The sequence below is a fragment of the Rattus norvegicus genome, chromosome 1 (genome assembly GCF_036323735.1).
Source record: "Rattus norvegicus strain BN/NHsdMcwi chromosome 1, GRCr8, whole genome shotgun sequence".
Taxonomy (NCBI): domain Eukaryota; kingdom Metazoa; phylum Chordata; class Mammalia; order Rodentia; family Muridae; genus Rattus; species Rattus norvegicus.
The window spans coordinates 176,050,720-176,071,345 of record NC_086019.1 but is presented as its reverse complement, the minus strand read 5'-3'; the positions used below and the strand labels follow the sequence as shown (position 1 = coordinate 176,071,345).

Sequence of the window (20,626 nt, the reverse complement as noted above, 5' to 3'; positions counted from 1 at the left end):
GGGGTCTGGGGTTCAGATCCCCAGGACTCATGAGAGGGCCAGCTGCACATGGTGGCCCACCCATAATCCCAGTGTATGAGGGGCAGAGACAGGGGCTTCCTGAAGCAAACAATCTAGGTTCCCTAGACAAACAATGAGCTCTTGGTTCAATTGAGAGATGCTGCCTCAGTCGAGCAATCGGGGAAGACACCCAATGCCTTCACACACACACACACACACACACACACACACACACACACACACACACACACCCCAACCACAATGAAGGAAGTACACGCAGCAGTGAAAATCTTCACATATAACGACCTCACCAATATGTAATATATACTCATCAATGTACTCAAGAGAAGCTAAGAAATATGTCAATTGCAATTTAAGGTTTAAAACTTTTTTAAAGGGGCTGGGGATTTAGCTCAGTGGTAGAGCGCTTACCTAGGAAGCACAAGGACCTGGGTTCGGTCCCCAGCTCCGAAAAAAAGAACCAAAAAAAAAAAACTTTTTAAAAAAGATTTTTAAATTTATTTACTCGTGTGTGTGTGTGTGTGTGTGTGTGTGTGTGTGTGTGTGTGTGTGTGTGTGTGTGTGTAGATGTCAGAGGACAACTTCCATCATGTGGTTCCCCGGATTACACTCAGGACATCAAGCTTGGCAATTAGCACCTTTGCTCGTCAACCCACCTCACCAGCCCAAGTGCAATTTTTATGAAGAAAGAGATTACAGATAACTGGCAATTGCTTAGGAAATATTCGCTGCTCTCTAAGGGTACCTGGGGAAACAACACTGAAGTGCCACCTATGGGTGGTGTGGCCCCTCTCACCACCTTCTTTCCCAGGGCCATCCCAACGCCAGGGTGACACTTGTCCTGCTCAGGGAGGGACCTCTGGAACTTAGTAGTGGACTCCATACCTCCTGTCTCCTCTCTTCTGCCTAAGCAGTCATCCTCTCTGGTTGGGACTTTCAGCACAAATGGCTTCCTGGAGGGGTGAATAGTGACTTCATACATGATAGACTTCATCACAGACAGAAGCAAAGAGAACCCCAAGGGAGCCGATATTCTCCTACACATCTTTAAGGAGGCCAGGAAGACCTCCTGGATTTTCACTAACCATGGTCTTTAGAACTTGGATCAAGAAGCACAAACAGATGCAACCCAACAGATGCAGTCTGTCAAACATCCTAGGATGTTTCTGCCCAGTCAGAGACCCGAATGTGAGCTTTCAAGCCGTTTTACTATAGAAGGAAAATTTTGCCAACAACCTTGCACACCCATCAATCAAATGCACAGGGCTCCTGTTGGAACTGAGCCATCCTAAACCAGGTGGGAGAATTGCATCGAAAGCTCTCAAGAACGGGATCCTTGCGTTCTTTATCTTCCTGCCACCAGAGACAATCGAGACACTTGCTCTGCCCCAGCAATGGAGGAGAGCTGGCAGACATATCCTGGGAAAAGCAGTTAGCAGGAGACAGCTCACAGAGAGGCACACACACATTTCTCTGTGCAGTGCAAGTCCAAGCTTCATTTAGGAGTGGAGGATGAATATGGCCTAACTGGTTATTGATTGCCTTGCCTAAGTCCTGCACTCCCTACCTATCTATTTATCTCATTCCCCACCCCTCCACATTTTCCCTAACAGCCAGTCTGACCACCTTAGACAGAAAGTCCTGTGTGCATACATGCACATCCTTCAAGAGAATGAAGGGAATGGCTTCATCTCAGAAACCCAAATGCAAGGAGCTGGCCAAGGCACTCCTGACAGATTTACCCCCACCTACCAGGTTCAACTCTGTCCATGTTTGGTCCTACCTTTAGGGCAAAGTGCCCCGCAGCCCATGGTCTAACACTGTAGCCACAGTCATCGTCTCTTCTGTGCAGCTGCCCTCTCTCTGTGGGGTCCCCTGTGGAGGTCTGCAAAGCTATGGATAGGATCCTTCTCAGAGCTTCCTGAGGAGGCTGCTGCTTGCCTAGAACGATTGGGAGCACAGCCTCGGCTGAGCACCCGTGGCTGCCTATATAATTTAATATGATGCCACTTGAGACTTGTGGATCTGCTGAAGAGCAAGCAGGATCCTGTCTCCTGCCTCTTGGCAACGGAGATGTGGACTGCCTGTTTGTTTCTGCTCTGTTGGGGTATATATCTCAAGTGATGGGTAGAGACAGGGCAGGCACCAGTAGAAGGCTTGTTGCCCTTTTTTAGGGGGTCAATGCTGGGAGCCACTCCACACAGGATCTTCTGAAATTTCTTATCCCCTTACAGACTAGAAGTCGTGAGTGTAGGCAGAAGCAAGGTATTGGTACAATTAGGTGATTCCAGCCAGCTCTGGGCATGCAGTGGTCATGTGGTACCCCCAAAGGTTTCTCTCAATAGTTATGTGGGTGCTGCACTAAGCTTATGGATAGGACAACTAAGGTGATGGAACCCCCAAAGACACATTTGTAAGTTCAGATCTGTGTTAAAGAAAAGAAAACCCTGTTGGGTTTTAGATGCTTGTCACTGTGGTTCATGGAGTTTGCTGCTTGTTCTGTTTGATGCAGAATCTGGGTAGGAGAGGCAGGCTATACCACTCATCAGCACCATTTGCAGACAGAGTAGTGAGGTGACTGGCATTGGTACTGAACTTGGTACCAAGATGCTTGGACTATAAAGGCAGGGTGTAGCAGAGATGACCACTACTAAGGCCTGTCTACTGGGGCCCTGCAAAGGTCTCCCTGTCTTAGGCATGGGGACAGACGGAGCAAGTTAATGACAATGGTCTTGTTAATGAGAGTAAGAATAATCCCTAGACAGCTCATCTGTCCCCTGAACCTATTAGAGAAATTTTCATTCTTTATAGCATCTGATCTTGAAGGCCAAGGTGTGGACTGTTCTGGAAGGTGATGCTACAGACAGTGTATCTTCTGAGGTCTGGATACGTTCTCCACGCATAAAAAGAAGGTTAGGTCTAAAGGACCTGATACCTAGGATTCTCTTCTCTGGCTGGTCTGTTGTTCTAGACAGTGGAGGAAGAGTTTTGTTTGGTTGAGCTGGGGTGACCTGGGGCTACTTCTGGTGCTAATTTCTCTTTTCTTGAAAAAGAGAACTCCAAGTCCCCACTGACCCTCTAGAATCCCTAGAAAGGGAAATCGTGGTCAGTGCCACCCACAGTCAGAGGACAAAGGGCACTTTTCGTACCTGCCAAATCAGTGATTACAATATCATAAGAAGTCTAATATTCTTCCAACTAGCCAGAAGCTAACAGACCCAACATATGCAAATTTACTTAATGGCCTTTAATTAAAAGATTATGTGACCAGCATCAAGCTGTGTCCCTTAGATACATTATCCCATTTAATCTACAAGATAGAGAATCTCCAAAAAATGAGTTTACATTGTCCCTACTGCCTAACTTATTAGTGTATAGAAAAGACCAACCTAGAGATTGCACTGTAGGACTGAGCTAAAAGGTTCTGATTCACAGCAAAGGAAATTTAATTAAAGCATGTAATGTCAATTACTGTCATTCATAATCTTGTTAGGCCTCCCCAGAAATAATACAGATATCAAAGTCTAGCATTACCTACGTGTTTGATGTAAATAGGATAAAATTATCTAGGTTCTGAAAATATCCAGATAGCAGACAGGGAAAAGAGGGATCTATCTAGTCTTCTGTGTCATCAAATTTCATTAAGCAAGGACACATGGATGTCCACCTCCCTATGAGAGCAGGTTGTAGGGACTCAGACCTGTCTGGAACTCTAGGGGTTTACCACATGTTTTAAACCACTCAAGATCAGATGCCTTTTTGCTTTTTCTGATAAAGTCCAAGATACAAATATCTAAGTGGGCTCAAACCAGATGGGGGAGGGTGGCTAAGACAATTCTCTCATGGGCAGCTTTGAGGGCCCAGGGAATGAAGGAACCACAGGAAAACACCCATGCAAAGAAAATATGACACACAGGCCAAGCCACTGCCAGGCTTACACTCACCCATCTAAGGATGCCGGATACACAGTTACTTCCTTCTCTCTTCATCATACATATACATTGTTGCCAGACCGAAGGTGAGGGGGTGGGGGTTGCTACCAGCATAGGAAAGCAAGCAAGACCTTTGCCTTCTTGGAATTACAGTACAGTAGAGGGAGACTTAGAATAATTTCAAATGGCACCAGTTTATAAACACAAGCCAAGTTCCGCCGGGTCTTAATTTCTATGTACCTTGGAAAGTAGAATGTATCTATTCCACAAGATCCCAGCAAAGACAAAAGACATGACTTTGCCCAAAGCTCTTGATTGAATAAAAATTAAAGGGCTGAGGAAATGACTGCTGGTGAAGTGCCTGCCTCTCAAGTATGAGGATCTGAATTCAGACCCTCAATCCCCCCTCCCACCCACCCCCACACACACGAAAGCCAGGCACAGCGGCACACATCTGAAATCCCAGTGAGAGGAAATCAGAGACAGGCAGATCCTTAGAGCTCACTGCCCAGCCATCTAAATTTATCAGTGAGTTTCAGGCTTAGAGAGATTGTCTCAAAAAATAAGGGATGAGGGACTGGGGAGATGTCTCACACTTCTCTCACAGAGAACCCAAGTTTAGCTCCCAGCACCCACATCAAGGTGGCTTACAACCACCCTAACTCCAGTTCCAGAGGGATCTGATGCATTTGGCTTCTGATGGCACCATTCATTTGTATACACCCACACACAGACACATATGCATCCATGTAATTATAATACAATAAACTGTAAACATATAAAGTGGAGAGAGACTAAGATTGAGACCTGATGTGGGCCCCTGGCCTCCACACACACTCACACACAGGTATCCACATCTTCACCTACACAAACATGCATACACATATACACACAGTTTAAAAGTTAATACATGTTGCTCAGAATGTTTTCTTTCCAGATGATGATTGAGAAGCTAATTTAAAAAAAAAATGGTGCCAGGTACCACAAGAGTAACAGAACTGTGCTGTTTTCTCGGGTTTTGTTTTTTTACTTTTTTTTTTAATGGAGTGTGCTGGATGTCTCTACAGTTTTGTTCAGATGACTGCAGAACCTGGAAAAGCTGTTGCTGCTGTTGATGCATAACACACTGCTATTATTGGTCTTTTTATATAAATATAAATATATATATATATACAGATATATAATTTGAATTTTTTGAAACTTTACCTGTGCTGTCAACTTTGGAAAAAAGTATCCCCGTTTACTGTGTTGAGTTGGCACTGTACAGAAATTAACAGCCATATTGGTCTAGAAATGTTGAACTTAAGTTTTTTCCATTTGTACAGGGGTAACACACTGTATTAAATATGTAAGGTCTTATATACGTGGGTTTGATTACAAAAACTAATAAAGTATTCTCTAAATTAAAAAAAAAGTTAATACAAAGTCTTTTCTTTTTCCATTCTTACTATGAGGACCATTCTCACAAGCTACTGGCTTGTGTGGCCTAAGGCAGGGTAGTTACTTTCTCATCTCTTGGCTTTCTTGGGTCCCATACTCTTTGGTTTTTAGTAAAATAAGGGAATAGTGATCTCTAAAAAGGGGTGAACATTCAGATATGATGGCTTGGGACCACGCCTAGCATATCAGCTACTGATGGTGATTATTAGTGTGCAAAACATCCGGAGAGTGGCCTTGCTGTTAAGGCATGTTAGTGCCTGATACACTCGCAGTGCAGCTCCAAGCTCAGGACAGGCACTACTGACCATTGCACTGGGCAGTCCTTGGCTGCAGGGAACTGTGTTGCACACTGAGGGATTGAATAGCCTCTCTGCCCTATGCCATCCTCTGACTCTCCCAAAAATGTCCCTAGACATTGTCTAGTGTCCCCTGAAGGGACACATAAATGGCCCCTCGAGAGAACAACTGATGTGGCTGAGAAGAATGTCTAAAGAGGATGAGGTCAAAGAGAGTCAGAGTCGGCAGAATAAGAGTGTACCAGCTGGTTTTGTGTGTCAACTTGACACAAGCTGGAGTTATCACAGAAAAAGAAGCCTCAGTTGTGGAAATGCCTCCATGAGATCCAGCTGCAAGGCATCTTCTTAGCTAGTGATCAAGTGGGGAGGACTCAGCTCATTATGGTGGTCCTGGTTCTATAAGAAAGCAAGCTGAGCAAGCCAGGGGAAGCAACCCAGTAAGTAACATCCCTCCATGGCCTCTGCATCAGCTCCTGCTTCCTGACCTGCTTGAGTTCCAGTCCTGACTTCCTTTGGTGATGAACAGCAATGTGGAAGTGTAAGCTGAATAAGCCCTTTCCTCGACAACTTGCTTCTTGGTCCTGATGTTTGTGCAGGAATAGAAACCCCGACTAAGACTGAGTGAAAGTGAGTGAACCCACACAGCTGTCCACAATGTTGCTGACAAGCCCTTCCATGGTTGGTGCTTCTTGGCCATCAATAATATACGACCTTTTGGATAAACATAAAAATCTATTTATCGAGATTTAAAATCTCAAAACAAGTTAAACATCATGAATAACTCAAATTAGAGTTGCTGTAACACACAGGCATCTTTTCTTTTCTTTCTTTTTTTTTTTTTTTTTTCTGTTACACAAAGTTCTCCCCTGCATCAATTCCGATAAAGCTGTGTGGCCAAATGTCAGTTCACACTGATTTACATAAAAGAGCAGGACAGGAGAAGAGAGGAGGGGAGGGGAAGGGAGAGGAGGGAGGGGAGGGAGGGGAAGAGAAAGGAGGAGGGAAGGGGAGGGAAGGGAGGGGAGGAGGTAAGATGGCCCAGTGAGCATCTGACTGGGCAAAGGCATTTGCTGCCAAGCTGGCCGACAACCTGAGTTCCATGCTGAGAACTTATTTGGTAGTGTGAGGGAACCAGCTTCTGCACACTGCTCTCTGATCCCCACAAGCACACTGTGGCATCCATGTGCACATATAGGCACACCCCGAAAAATAAATGAATGCCAAAAATTGTCTTTAAGAGGGAAGAAAATGGAACTGACTCAGTGGTTAAGAGCACTTGTTGTTCTTGTAGAGTACCGGGGCTTGGTTTTTAGCACCCACATGGTGGCTCATCAGAAACACTTTACAAACTGGGCATGGTGTCTGTCATCCCAGAATTCAGGTCGAGGTAGGAGGATCAGAAGTTCAAGGTCATTCTCAGCCTCAAAGTGGTCTAATCTGGAACACATGAGACCTTGCCTCAAAAATTTTACCCCCCCTCAAAAGGTCATAGGTTAGGTTTTTCAAGGTTCACATTTGCATTACGAATGGTCGCCATTCACCTCCACTTTTACTTTTAGCAGATTAGCATTTGAGGTTTTAAAAATACTTCCGCTGCGATGTTGCACGGAGCTGAAGCACTTTCGTGGGCAGTGTGAACAGTTATGTTACAGGGTTCTCATGAGACACAGAAAGAGCCTCATCGCCGCTTACAGCAAGGCACTTCGGCATTCGTGGCTCACATTTAGGGAAGATGGTGCATACACGACCATTCTGGAAGCCCCTGTCCTGACCACAGGGACCTGTCTAAAGAAGGAAACAGTAGTTCAGAGCTCTGGGGTCCTGACTGGGTTCCTATAGTTCTCCATTTGGAAAGCTTGCCTCTGGTTAGAATCTCTAGGACAATAAAGGGACAGTGGGCCAGAACAATTCATCACAGGGAATGAGAATTGACGGAGTTTAGCTTCTCACCCGAACCTTATCGCTGGACTGGACTAGCTGCCTTGTTTCTTGACTCTACTTCCAAAAGTAGAATTGTTGGGTCAGAAAGGAACATGCTGTGATCACTTTGCTATCTAGGAGGGAAAAATGAGAAGATAACTCATAGCTTCAAAGCCCAGGTGGATGTTTCCACAAAACTCTGCCCAGGTTAGAGTTGATGGCTTTTAGTTAGCCTTGATAACATAGTAGGTATGAAATGTTGACTCCCAACTCTTAATGTGAATTGTAATTTTATCTTCCTAAGACTTGTTTACAGTTTCCATGTATGACCTGCCCACTCAGCCTTTGAACAACGAAAACGTGTGTGTGTGTGTGTGTGTGTGTGTGTGATATGTAGGCACATGTAAGGACATGTATGCATGTGTATGTATGGGTGCCTGTGCATATGTGTGGAGATCAACACTGGCTGTCTTTTCCATTGCTTTCCACCTTATTTTTCGAGATAGGAAAATATCCCACTAAACCTAGAGCTCACTGAGTGGGGTAAAATGACAGTGATTTGGCTCCAGGCACCTTCCTGACTCCCTTTCTACCCCAACACGGGGGTTACAGCACTGGGGGTCACGCCCAGCTTTGAACAAGGAGGCTGGGGATCCAAACTCAGGTCCCCAGGCTTGCATGGCAGGCATTTTATTGTCTAGCCATCTCCCTACCTCCCAAAGTGAAGGCCTAATCGTGTCCTTGCAGATTTTTAAAAAAGTTCTTCCCCAGAGATGTGGCCATTGATGTGTCAGCTGTCCTGCTTCGCCGTTCCTCAGCTACTGCCTCTCCTTTTCCTTTGCTTGTTGGTGTTCTTCATATACCAAAAGGAGGTGATTTTTAAAAAAATATAATTGAGCCCGTCAAACTTGTCACTGATAATTTCTTCAATTGCTTCAATAGTCAGAAAATTGTCTTTCCTCAACAATTGGGATAAGTGTGCCATTAAAAAAATTAGCTCTTTAAGCCATCTGGCATTTGTTGTGGTCTAGGGGATACAGTGACCATATTTTCTGAGTCAAAAATTGGAACATGTGATCCGACAAATGCCAATGTTCTTATGGGTAAAATGGGGCAGAATATTTGAAATTGAGACCGTACTGGAAAATTGCAGACATGTGGCCCCCATATGTAAGAAACGAGCTGTTATTTTAAAGGTACAGTGCCAGCCCCGGCTCTTCCTAGCTCCCGTCCACATGAAGCAACAGAGATTTTTAGCCTGAGGCCCAGCCTTACCCAAGGCCAGATCCCAATCTTCCTAAGACTGTCAGGGTGTCAAGAGGGCCAGGGCCAACTAAGATGGGACCTAGGGTTGGTTAAACTACAAGAAGTCCTGTTTCTGTCCTTGCAACCCGTCTGTGCCTTCCTCTTCCCGTTCTTTGCACAAAAGTGGCCGCATTACTGCCTTCCGCCCTGACCAGAGCTGGATCAAGGAAAAGTATCTGAAGACATTTGGGAGGGAAGGGGAGGTCACTGGGGTGTTTCTTCCCTGAGAGCATTGCAACGAAAAGCCGTAGGTCCTGATAGTTGGGGGCTCTCCCCATACCACCATCCCTTGAACTGGGTACCACCCCACTCTTGTCCCTTTAGATGGAATGTGTTTAGCTCATTCTTTTGTAACCAGCATTCATTAAACTTTACTCAAGCTCCAAAATCTGATGGACTAACATCTCTAGGCTGCCTCAGAGAGACACAAGCAACAATGGAGCAGCATTCCCCGGATTCCATCACTGAGCTGGCTCTGGGTACACAGTAGTTAGAAGTCGTCTAGTTCCTTCTAGAAACAGAGCTGGCTCCAGACCACAGCATGCCTCAAAATTCTGCCAGCCCCCTTTCTGCAGGGCAGGATCCTCCGTTCAACCTACTGGCTGCAGGAAGGCTGCACCCTGGACAAAGTGGTCCACACTGTAATCCAGATGCCCATTCTGTCTTTGTAGCTTGCATCCCCTGTCCTGGCTTTATCCCATCCCTGTTGCTTTCTGTTCCCCAGGCCACACAACGGGCAGAACATCATTAGACACAGAAGTCCATCATTGCCATCTTCTGAATGGCCATTTCCTCGTAGCCCCCACTTATCGTCATCTACTGACTGTACTGTCCAAGCACTTAGGTATTCTTTTCTGTCAGTAGATTGTATCTCTGAATGCCAAATGCCTGGGGCATGGTTGAGTAAGCCTCAGTCAATGCTTTGTCAAATATAAACGTGCATTAATATTGTTAACTCTCTAATGACCAAGAGGCAGAAGTTCAGTTGTCTATCTTGGACCTCTGGTGAGATAGTTCAGCAGCAAAAGCCTGATGACTTGTTTTTAATACCTGGGACACACATGGTGAAAGAAGAGCTGGTACCAGTAGGAGCTGGAGGCCGCAGTGGCGGCGGCGGCAGTGGCGGCAGCAGTGGCGGCGGCAGGGAGGCCTCCCTAGTTTCAAATCTTTCTGATTTGGTAACTTACAATCTTTCAACCTGCCAGCCCCTCTCTTCCTAAGGTGAGTTTCTCCCCTCCACTCTAACTTCTCACATGCTATTTTTGACCCTCTGCTGTGATCATCGGTGTTTTGAAGCTAGGCAGTGAATTGTTTAGCAATTCTGCCTCTCTGACTTCCCGCAGCACCGTGGACCATAAAAGCGGACAGCAGGCAGTGGGAGGCAAAAATCCCAGAAGTGCCGTTTCTGCGTCCTGCTGCCTTGCTCAGCAGATCTGGCTGGCGACTTCTCTCTGAGTCGTGAAGCGCTTCTGAAACCCTCTGATCTCTGCCTTGCAGTTCCCTTTTACATGTTTAACCCAGTTGATTTCTTTCTATGTGGAATATCCTGATCCCACCGTCAGGATGAATACACGCTCGCATGGGATGGCTTTCCAGCTTCACGGCACCGATTAGCCAACTTCACTCCTTTGATCAGTACCTGGAATCCTCTAGCCGCTTACACGCCGTGTTTTCCGTGTGGGCTCGGCTCATCAGTTAAATCATGGGGAAAGACTCAGGACCACTCGTGACCCCACTTGGATGGTGATCCTTAAGGATTTTTTTTCTTTTCTATTTAAAGACAGGGTTTTATGTAGTTCAGGATCGGTTCAAACTCAGTAAGCATCTGAGTGTGACCTTGAACTTGTGGACCTTCTGCTTCTACTTCCTAAGTGCTGGGATTACTGCCTGGTCTATGGTGCCAGGCTTCTTGCAAGTACTCCACATCTCCATATCCACAGCCCAGAATATGGCGTTTGTTTGTTTGTTAAGTTTTCTGCAGGAGAGCTCGGAGGCAAGGGGCACGCTCATTATTTTTGGCACCTGAAGCCGGGCAGATGGTCTTATAGTCCCCACCTCCACAGCCTCAACTCTCCTGGAGACAGAAACTGAAGAGGTCAGAAAGGCGATGTTTATAGTCCACCTCTCCCCAAAGTGTAGGCCTCTGGGGCTTATCCTCATTACTCTTTGGTCATAAGCAACAGAACCCCCTTCCCCGAGCCCAGTAATTAAAGCAGATTAAAAAAAAATACTTGTGGTAGGCAGAATCCGAAAATGGCCCCTTATGATTTCCTGCCCTAATCCCAGGGCTGTGACCAGTCTGGGCTCCCGTGGCCTGCTGGTGGTAGGTTACTGGGAAAGGAGATTTCACAGATGTAATTAGTTTTGATTTTGAGTTACTCAAAGGAGATTATCTAGGTAAGTCCACCTAATCCCAGGAGCCTTTTGGAGCAGTTTGCCCCTGCAGGCAGTGGAGGAAGTTGGAGACACCGTGCAGAGCAGCAAACTCTGTTGCTGATGCTTAGGGGGTGGGAGTGACCTCTAAAGGGCAAGACAAGTCCCTGACCAACACCAGCAAACACATGGTGATGTCCTCTGACTGCGAGGGACTGAACTGAGCCAACACCTCCAACAAGCTAAGCAGAGGCTCTTCCCCAGACATTCATGAAGCCCAAAGCAGAAAGCAGAGCTGAGCTGTCCTGGATGAGGTGAGCGTGAAGTGGGTGTTGCTTTAAACAGACACTGAGACAAGTTCATGGGTAGGGCCCCCAAGGTCTGGAAGAGAGAACCCCAGGAAATAAAATTCTGTTCTCTCAGGGGATCTGCTTGGCTTCTCTCTTAAGTGTGGCCAGCTTCCTATAGTTCCAAGTGACCACATGTGGCTGCCGGCCCCATATCTGGCTACCCCACAGGGCCAGCACATATCATTTATCAAAGAGATCACTGTGTCTTTATTCAGATTACTGAGAGAGAAAATGGCCACTGGGATTCGTTTGCCCACCAAATACTAATTGAACCATAGAGGCAGTACATTGAATGCCAACAACTAACTATTCAAGATGCTGGTCTAGACAAAACCACAGACAGGAAAGGCTTTCTTCTAAGACGCTTACACTTGAGTGGACGAGAGGCACAATGGGAAGGGAAAAAAAGCCCACACATATGTGGTACCAGCAGGGACAGGCCAGACAGGATGAAGGGCTAAAAGCAACTAGAAATGCTGTTGTCAATGAGATCACAGGCTTATGGAGGCCGAGGAGGTGGATCATGGGAGAAAGATTTGAATAGAGGTTTGAGTTTGAGAAGAGATGAATCTAAGTCTACCCTGAAGTTCTTCCCTGAAGGAACATTTGGGAAGAGGAGGAGAAGGTGCCAAGGATTCAGGGGAGAAAGATACTTTGCAAGTTTAAGGAAAGGGGGCCAGCATCTGGAGCACAGAAAGCAAGAGGGACAGAGGTGGGAGAGGTGACGTGGGTGGGACCAAAACAAGTGGCCAAATGCCCTGGGCTGAGCGTGGGAAATTGTTTAAGAGTTGACAGCAAGAGGTGGACAGACTGTCAGACTGCCTTCTAAATATTTATGCTTAGACTCAGAGAGTAGTGCTGCTCTCAACCCTGGCCAGAGAAGTTTCTCTCTGTAGAGGACAGCAGTCAATGCGGAGGTTCGTAACTGGTTAAAATGGTCAGGATAAGCGATTATTGAATGTGCAGTTCTAAAAATGTCTATGTCGACCCTCTCCACAGGCTCAGGGAACATGGGGGAAGAGGGCAGAAGGAACGTCAGAGCCAGAGGATGAGAGGGGCGGGTGGTGGAAGACTGTCTATTGGACAGGACACAGACGTTGTTCTCGGGAACTCAACAGCTGTAGCTACCCACACGGGATCAAGCCAACGTGATCGGTCAGCAAGCCAACAGGCAGCACTGACTAGACTCTAGTGTGTTACAAAAAAGAAAAAAAAATGGAGACGACACGAAGGCAGCAGGAGACTTGTTGGGGGTACTAGAAAGGGGGGATGGTGGAAAAGGGGAGTTCTGGGTGATTATGATCAAGGCTCACTACTTACTTGAATTAGCTTATCGAACAATAAACAGAGAATATGCTATTCAAAGAAAAGGAGGGATTGACATGAAGCTTTGGGATGCAACCAGCTGGTTTTCAGTCACGGAGTCAAATAAGGTCTTCTAGGTATCTAACCTGTGACCCATGGACACCACGTACCCCGGGATAACTGCGAATGGGTCCACCACAAAAATCGTAAATTTGTTTTAAGTGTTCTGAGGGTTCCTGTGTGTGTGTGTGTGTGTGTGTGTGTGTGTGTGTGTGTGCATGATTTTTTTTTTAAGCACAACTACACAGCTCGCAAGCCTGACCATTGTCGGTACAACACCATGGTACAGTGTCAAAAGGTTAGACAGAAGCAGTTCCCCAGGCCCTCTCACATAGCAAGGCTTCTGGACATCTCGGCATCAGAGGACAGTGTAATGGTCAGTCTAAATAGCTTCTTCCATCACAGCAAAGGCTAACCGTGGCTAAGGCAACAAGGCCCCAATCATTTGCAAAGTGGGAGCCTGATAGCTGAGGTCCTCAGGTCATAAAGGGAGCGTAGGACGAATCCTGAGAGACAGCTAGACCTTCTAGTGCAGCCCAAAGAGACTCTAAGTGACCATTCACAAGTGTCCCTTGGATCAAAAGGCACGCAGTATCCCCTGCCACAGCCCCACAGTCCCTGTCCATTGACTACCTTCCATCCGAGACTCGATACCATTGGCTTTAAGAGATAGGGCCTCACCATGTAGCCCTGGCTGGCCTGGATGGAACTCACTCTGTAGAGCAGGCTGGCCTTGAGATCACAGAGTTCCACCTGCCTCTGCCTCCCGTGCACTATTACTAAAGTCTGCACTACGATGCCCAGTTCCAGGTTCAGTCCTATTTATATACCTTCTCTTTCCTGTCCCATGAGGAGCCAGGAGATGGACCATCCCAGGTTCCACCACCCCTACTCCCTTCCTCTTCAGAACTGGCCTGGCCAACCCCTAGCCCAGACTGCTTCTTCCCTCTTCCCTTCCCTTGCATGATGCATCCCACTTTCTCTAGAGTAACCCAACACATTTACTGAGCAGTACTTGTGGGTGTTGTCCACAGTGAGGAAAAGAAAGGTTTTGAAACCTAATTCTGCCACTGACCAGCTGCCTTAGTTTTGGGCGAATGACTCAACCTCTGTGAGCTCATCTGTGAGATGTGGGTGGTAATGGCTCTGCTGGGAGGGTTTCAGGTGAAGGATAACATCTCTCACACAGAGTTAGAGAAAGAGCAAGACTTCAGCAGATACTGAATGCTGGCTAAGTTCATGAGTTACGATAAGGTCTGAAGTGTATGTGATGAATGAATAATGATGAAAAACTAGGATGAATAGTTCATCAGAGGGCCAAGGTCAAGGTGAACTGGAAGCAGAGCCCAGGGTACCATCTCTTGCCTTCCCGGCAAGCTCACCACCCTAGCTGTTCAGCCAGCTCCAGCCATCAGGAACCCCAGTCCACACCCACCATCTAACTCACAGCAGAAGAAAGCCTCCTCCTCCTGGTCTGGAAGGAGACTTGGACGCCAAGCACAGCCTAAGCAAGTTTATCTTTGCCCCATATATCATCATCTCCGAACGTCTCCAAGCCTGCTCCTTCAATTCCATTTGGTTCTCCTTAGCTCAGTTCACGAGAACAAGCCTGCCCCGTGTCCTAACAGCATGCAAGGCAGGGTAGATGCAGAGAAGAGATGACTGCCGGCTCTTCTCACATCACTCTTATCTAGTGGGGGTCTCCAAGATGGCCAGAGCCTGTACATTGACGATGCTGACGTGGATGCTCTTACAGTACAGGGGAGGGGGATGGACCTTTGTTAAGACTTGGGTGCAGGTGGGGGGGCAGAGAAGCTTCTGGAAAAGGGGGACCCAGAAGTGGGCTATGAAGGATAGGTGGAAGGTTGCCTGGCAGAGGTGGGGAGACCATGTCCTGCATTCCACTCCTTGCCTGTCCTTTCTCACAGATCCTGTGTCTTCTTCTTTTTCTGTTCTCAAGCCAGACAGAGAAGACCCAGCGTTATCTTTTTATTATTTCCAAATCATTACAGACTAGTACTTTGCAAAAGTCAAATAAATTAGTAAGGAACACTGAAATGGGGCCAGGGAGATGGCTTAGTAGGTACAGGGCTTGTAGTGCAAAGTTCAGATCCCTAGAACTCACATAAAACCAGATACAGCAGTACATACCTCCATCCCAGTACCCCAGCAGCAGGACGGGAGCTGGACGCAGAAGGATCTCTGCAAGCCCCAGGTCAGCTAGCTTGCAGTACTCGGTGGCAAACAAGAGGCTGCCTCATACAAAGTGGAGGCCGAGGGTGTGAGGCAGCTCTGACAGGTCACCCCAGGAGGGAGAGCCTTCCTCCCACAAGGGAGAGAGTACCAAAATGAAGTATGCAGAAAGCAAGGCACAGACCACACACTCAACTGGTTCAGTAACCATTGCAAAGGTCTCTCTTCTGGGATTGAACGCAGCAAGCCACAGCTACTGAGGGCCACCAGGGTAGGATGTGAATTCTCATAGGCCTCCATTGTGTGTGTCTACTGAGAGCTCCAACACAAACTCTGGAGTTACTTTTAAGTCATCTTTTGCTTTCATCTTGAATTTGCTACTGATAGATTCAATAACCTCTTTGGGGACGGTCTGGTGGCCCCTTCTCTCCTTCCCAATCTAACCCTTCATTGCTTCAGATCAGGGTCCCATTCCTGCAGCCGCCTCCTCCTCCCCATCCTCCAACTGAAATGTCTATCTGTCATTTATTTATTTGTAGACAGAATCTCACATAGTCATGTGTAGGTGGAGATAACACTGAATTGACTGTCCTGCCTCCACCTTGATGTTGCTGGGGTTACGGGCATGTACCACCTCATCTGGTTTTATATGGTGCTGGGATAGAACCCAGGGCCTTGTGAATGCTAGGCAAACACTCTGTCAACGGAGTACATCCCTAGTTCTCCAAAATACCTTTTCAATCGGGGAACTTATTTTTTTCCCAATCCCGTTCCATCATGTTCTCATTAAAAAATACTCAATGGCTCCCTGGTGCCTCTGGTATTGATTTTCCTTAACTACTGTCCACAAAATCCTGTATGACTTGTTACTTATTTTATACCACATGACATTTTTATGCCAAGCAGTCTTTCCAGGCCACATCCCATCTCCCTGAGCCCCATTGACCTTCCCAGCTCTACAACTCTAACTGCCTGATGTCCTGGATACCTTGATGTAAGACCATTGATCTAAAGGAGTTGCATGGGGTTTCAGTGGCCTGAGGTCTGGGTCCAGCTCCAGGACTCTTCTCAACTCTCATTCTAGTGTGTGTACGAAGGAAAGAGGCTACAAGTAATTGTTGGTGATTGGCAGGTGTCAGGCTTAGTGTTAGGGTGGAACAATGTCACCATACCAGCCTGATCACCTACTGTATGATGTCTCTATCTTCCCACTAGTACATTATCCGTCCTCCTCAGGGAAGAATGAGAGCATTTCACAAATAATAACAGAGATACGGCTGGGAGAAACCAGTTCCCCAAGGACACACCACGGTGGGAGGAGAGTAGGCTTGGAGTATCAAGAATAATTCCAAAACCCACAGAGTTTCCATGGCCCAACCAGCTTGTGGATGGCAGATTCGTTCCAGGCCAGAGCCCATCTGCCTGGCAGGTGAGAATATGGATGGCCAACATGGCCAGCCAAGTTCTGCTCTAAACTCCACAGACTCAGACACCCACCCTCACCATTACCACTAGAGGAACACTTTCTCCCCTAGGACTCCCAAGTGATCACAGACACAGACTGCTAACGTCACGGGCCACTGTCAGAGGTTCTATTCCCACGTGCTGAGTTAGAAGCCAGCTTTTAGGTGCAGCCTTAGGAACAGCTAACCTGCTACACTTCTGCAGGGTCGTGATGATTGTGCAGAAACAAAAAGAAAAGAGAAAGCCACTGGGGAATGGAGAAGAGGGAGAGAGAAAGGAGAACCCAAGGAACCCTTATCACAAGGGCAGAAGAGAAGACAGCAACAGAAGAGAACTCGGGATGATGAAGAACGACCTGAGAGGTGGGAAGTGAGACCTTGGAGTGGAGTCAAGACCTGTGCAAATGGAAGCAAAGCTTGTCTTCCCTGGATGAATTAAGGCAGGTGATTAAGGGAAGGAAACATTGCTGACTGGGAAGCTCAGTGCATGCATGCTGTGTATGCATGGGTGCCTGTGTGTGTGTGTGTGTGTGTGTGTGTGTGTATGAGTGTGTGTGTGTGTGTGAGAGTGTGTGTGTTTGTGTGAGTGTGGTGAGTGTGTGTGTATGAGTGTGTGTATGCATATGTGTGTTTGTGTGTGTATGAGTGTGTGTTTGTGTTGTGCAAGTGTGTGTGTGAGTGTGGTGTGTGTGTATGTATGAGTGTGTGTGTCTGTGTGAGTGTGTGTGTATGTATGAGTGTGTGTGTGTCTGTGTGAGTGTGTGTGTATGTATGAGAGTGTGAGTGTGTGTGTGAGTGTGTGTATGTATGAGTGTGAGTGTGTGTGTGTGTGTGTGTGTGTGTGTGTGTGTGTCTCCAGGGGTGGGATTGGGGGGCGGTCAGGTTATCAACCTCAATCCCCAGCGGAACTGAAGCAGGCTGGCAGAGCATCGCTAGTTCTTTCACATGGGAACAACCCAGTTCTTGACAGTGAGAGCACAGAAGACATTGGAGGTGGAGTGGGTGAAATCAGGGACATTCACTCTTGTGTCACTCACCCTGGTGATGTGTGGCTGGAATCATCAACTGTCAACTAGACTGGGTTGGGAGGACACCAAGGCTCTGGAGAATGGAGGGTCATTAGGGGTCAAAGAAGGGTCATGAAAGATAAAGAAGAAAGATGGAGAACAGTGACCAGGGAAAGCTGATATTCAGACTTGGTATGATCCATTTAAGATAGGGAAATGAAGTGAATGCCAAGAACACCTTGGCTCCTAAAAGTCAGGTGTGGGTGTACACCAAGTACCCCAGCTTCTGGGGAGGAGGAGCTGCAGGGAAGAGTGACCTGAGTGGACGTATGAAGACGCCTGAAGCTTGGGAGAGACGAGGTACTGGAAGGCAGGCCCAGGTTTCCCAAAAGGCTCGCAAGGAGGGGGCTAGGCGTGGGGGGGGGGGTTCCTGGCAGCAGAGCCAGGACTCCAAAGAGAAGGAAGTGCTTAGGGAGGAATATGGGCCTGGCAGGAGGCAGAACTAATGTGTGTGTGTGTGTGTGTGTGTGTGTGTGTGTGTGTGTGTCTGTGTGTGTGTGTGTCTGTGTCTGTGTGTGTGTCTGTGTGTGTGTCTGTGTGTGTGTCTGTGTGTGTGTGTGTGTGTGTGTGTCTGTGTGTGTGTGTGTGTCTGTGTGTGTCTGTGTGTGTGTGTGTGTCTGTGTGTGTGTGTGTGTGTGTGTGTGTGTGTGTGTGTGTGTGTGTGTGTCTGTGTGTTGGGGGTGAAGGAGACAGAAACTATATGTGGCCAGAGTGAGGCTCCTTTTCATGGTGGACCCCATACAGAGTGAAGACAAGCCTGCAGTTCACTTGTTTTGGAGGTACTTTTGTTTTCAAGGGTAATTTGACCCTTGCTTCCTCCAAAAGATCAGAAGCTGGATTCAGTCACCTGACTGTTGGTTCAGTCACACTCAGAGATGGCTCTGGCCCCAGAGAAGGGCCTGAGGTAAAACCCAGGAAGGCCTGGTGAAAGGAGGGCAGAGGAGGAAAGGAAGAACAGAAAACAAGAGGCTGTCATCTTAAGGCCGGCTTTATGACTTTCCCCCCAGAGGCTTTAAAAAGGTATTTATGCTTCGGTAATCCTAGAGAGCACCTGTAAGGAAAATGCAGGCCTGTCTTAACATGCTCACTTCTATGTGGGTCTATACCAGGTCCTCAGCTCTTTGTAAATCTTAGAAACACATTCTGGGACCAGGCAGGACCCATCCCCTGGTTAATCTGCCATCCGTCAGCTGTGACAGCAATCAAGCGAGGCCAGCACAACATTCTCCATGCTCTCTAGGTCCCTTACATCACCCCTTGACTCTGTTGTAGAAAGCAAGGCTGTGGGGTGATGACTTCACGTCACCATCCTTCAAACACATCTGGGAAAACCGCTCATGTGCACCCTGCTTTAACCACTGGCTGGATATCAGAGTCTGACATTAGCCTGTACGCACTTCTCCCGGCCAAGGATCACACTTGTAGAACACAGGGCTAAGGAGGCCCGGGCCTGTGTATGATAGAAGGGAAGCTCGTCCTCACTCTACCTCACAGGTCCCTCTTCATTTTTATCTGCAGGATCGGGTGTGTGAGCGAGGGGAGGAGAGAGGCCTGCAAACAACAGCTTCGCCATGGTTCTTGGTTACTTACATCTGTGGTCAATTTTCCACTTTATTCCATAAAAGGTAAATGAGACACGGTACTTGCAACAGGATAATCTAAACAATGAGAACCATGTTACTGTTAGAATCCATCTGGCTGCTCACGCCCAACCCCACACTTTTAACTCCTTGAGGAAAGAAGGATGCCAAAGCAGAGGGGCTGGAACCCTGGTCTGGATCTCTTCCTTCCTGTCAATTGAAAGGCCCTCCTCTTAGGGCTCTGCCAATGCCAGGACTCGTCCTCACTCTAGGCAGGCCATGGCGAAACAACTTGTAAAACGTTTCTTACCAAATGCTTTTGCTCTTCTTTCTCTTTAAAAGGAAACATTAAAAGCTTGAAGGGGGGAGAGGAGAGAGAGAGAGAGAGAGAGAGAGAGAGAGAGAGAGAGAGAGAGACTTATACATGTCCAAACTAAAGCAACCAAAAGCTCCTCCTTCAAGCCAGAGGGTTCATTTACATAATGTTAATTTCCAAAGGCAACATACACACACACACACACACACACACACACACACACACACACACACACACAACGAAGAAGCAGTGTGACTGTTCTTTCCTTTTATTTGGGCTTACACATTTTTCTGGCCATCTGTTATCTGAGAAAATTGCAAACTCAAATAAGAGATGGGAAAATTCGTAAAATCAGACTGCGTGGGATTTTTAAAAATTCTTATTCTTATTCTTTGGGTGGGGAACTAACGATAAGAGATTCCGGGAAAGCTTCGGATGGGTAAGGTCATTGAAGAAATGGAGCTCGGTATTTCCCTGAGGTGCAGTGGTTCCCACCTGCAGAAGGAATTTGACCTTTGACCTAGAAGTCCAGAAGTATTTTCATCTTGGTCCTTCAAAACAGCAGCTTCCCCCAGCTCCCTCTGAGGGTATTAAAACCACCAGCACAGCTCAGGCTAATACACCTTTTAATTTTTAAAACCACGCTTGCTATCTTCCATCCAGTTGCATGTTTCAGAGTCAGCCACAACAGCCCTCATTTGCAGCCACGCCCTCCCCGCTGTGGAACCCTGGGGCCAGCCTAAGCAATCTCTGTTGTGGGAATTGGTTTTCAGAGGTGCGGCAGAAAATACACTCAGATTAAAAAAGGCCCCAACACGGCTGTCTAAAGTAACCCCTGGAAATATTAATTCTGCTCGCCCTCTTTTTAAGGAAAAATTTATTTCTATGTGTATGAGTGCTTTGTCTGCATGTATGTCTGGGTCCATAGAAGCCAGAAGAGGGTGCAGATCCCTTGGAAGTGGAGTTACAGACAGCTGTGAGCCATTGTGTCTGGGCTGGGAACTG

At 47.1% G+C, this 20,626-nt stretch overlaps 1 protein-coding gene across 3 annotated transcripts in view; it reads right to left on the bottom strand.

The window, feature by feature from the left end:
- Parva (parvin, alpha) overlaps positions 1-20,626 on the bottom strand; it is a 157,799-nt gene that overhangs the window by 68,178 nt on the left and 68,995 nt on the right. Inside the window, exon 1 of one of the 3 annotated variants that reach the window (XM_017589619.3) lies at positions 1,805-2,102. The exons of the other annotated variants lie outside the window; for them this stretch is intronic. Coding sequence (XP_017445108.1) covers positions 1,805-1,832 — 28 coding nt within the window. The 5' untranslated portion in view covers positions 1,833-2,102. Of the gene's footprint in view, positions 1-1,804; positions 2,103-20,626 lie in introns of those variants that run through there. 3 annotated transcript variants of the gene reach the window in all.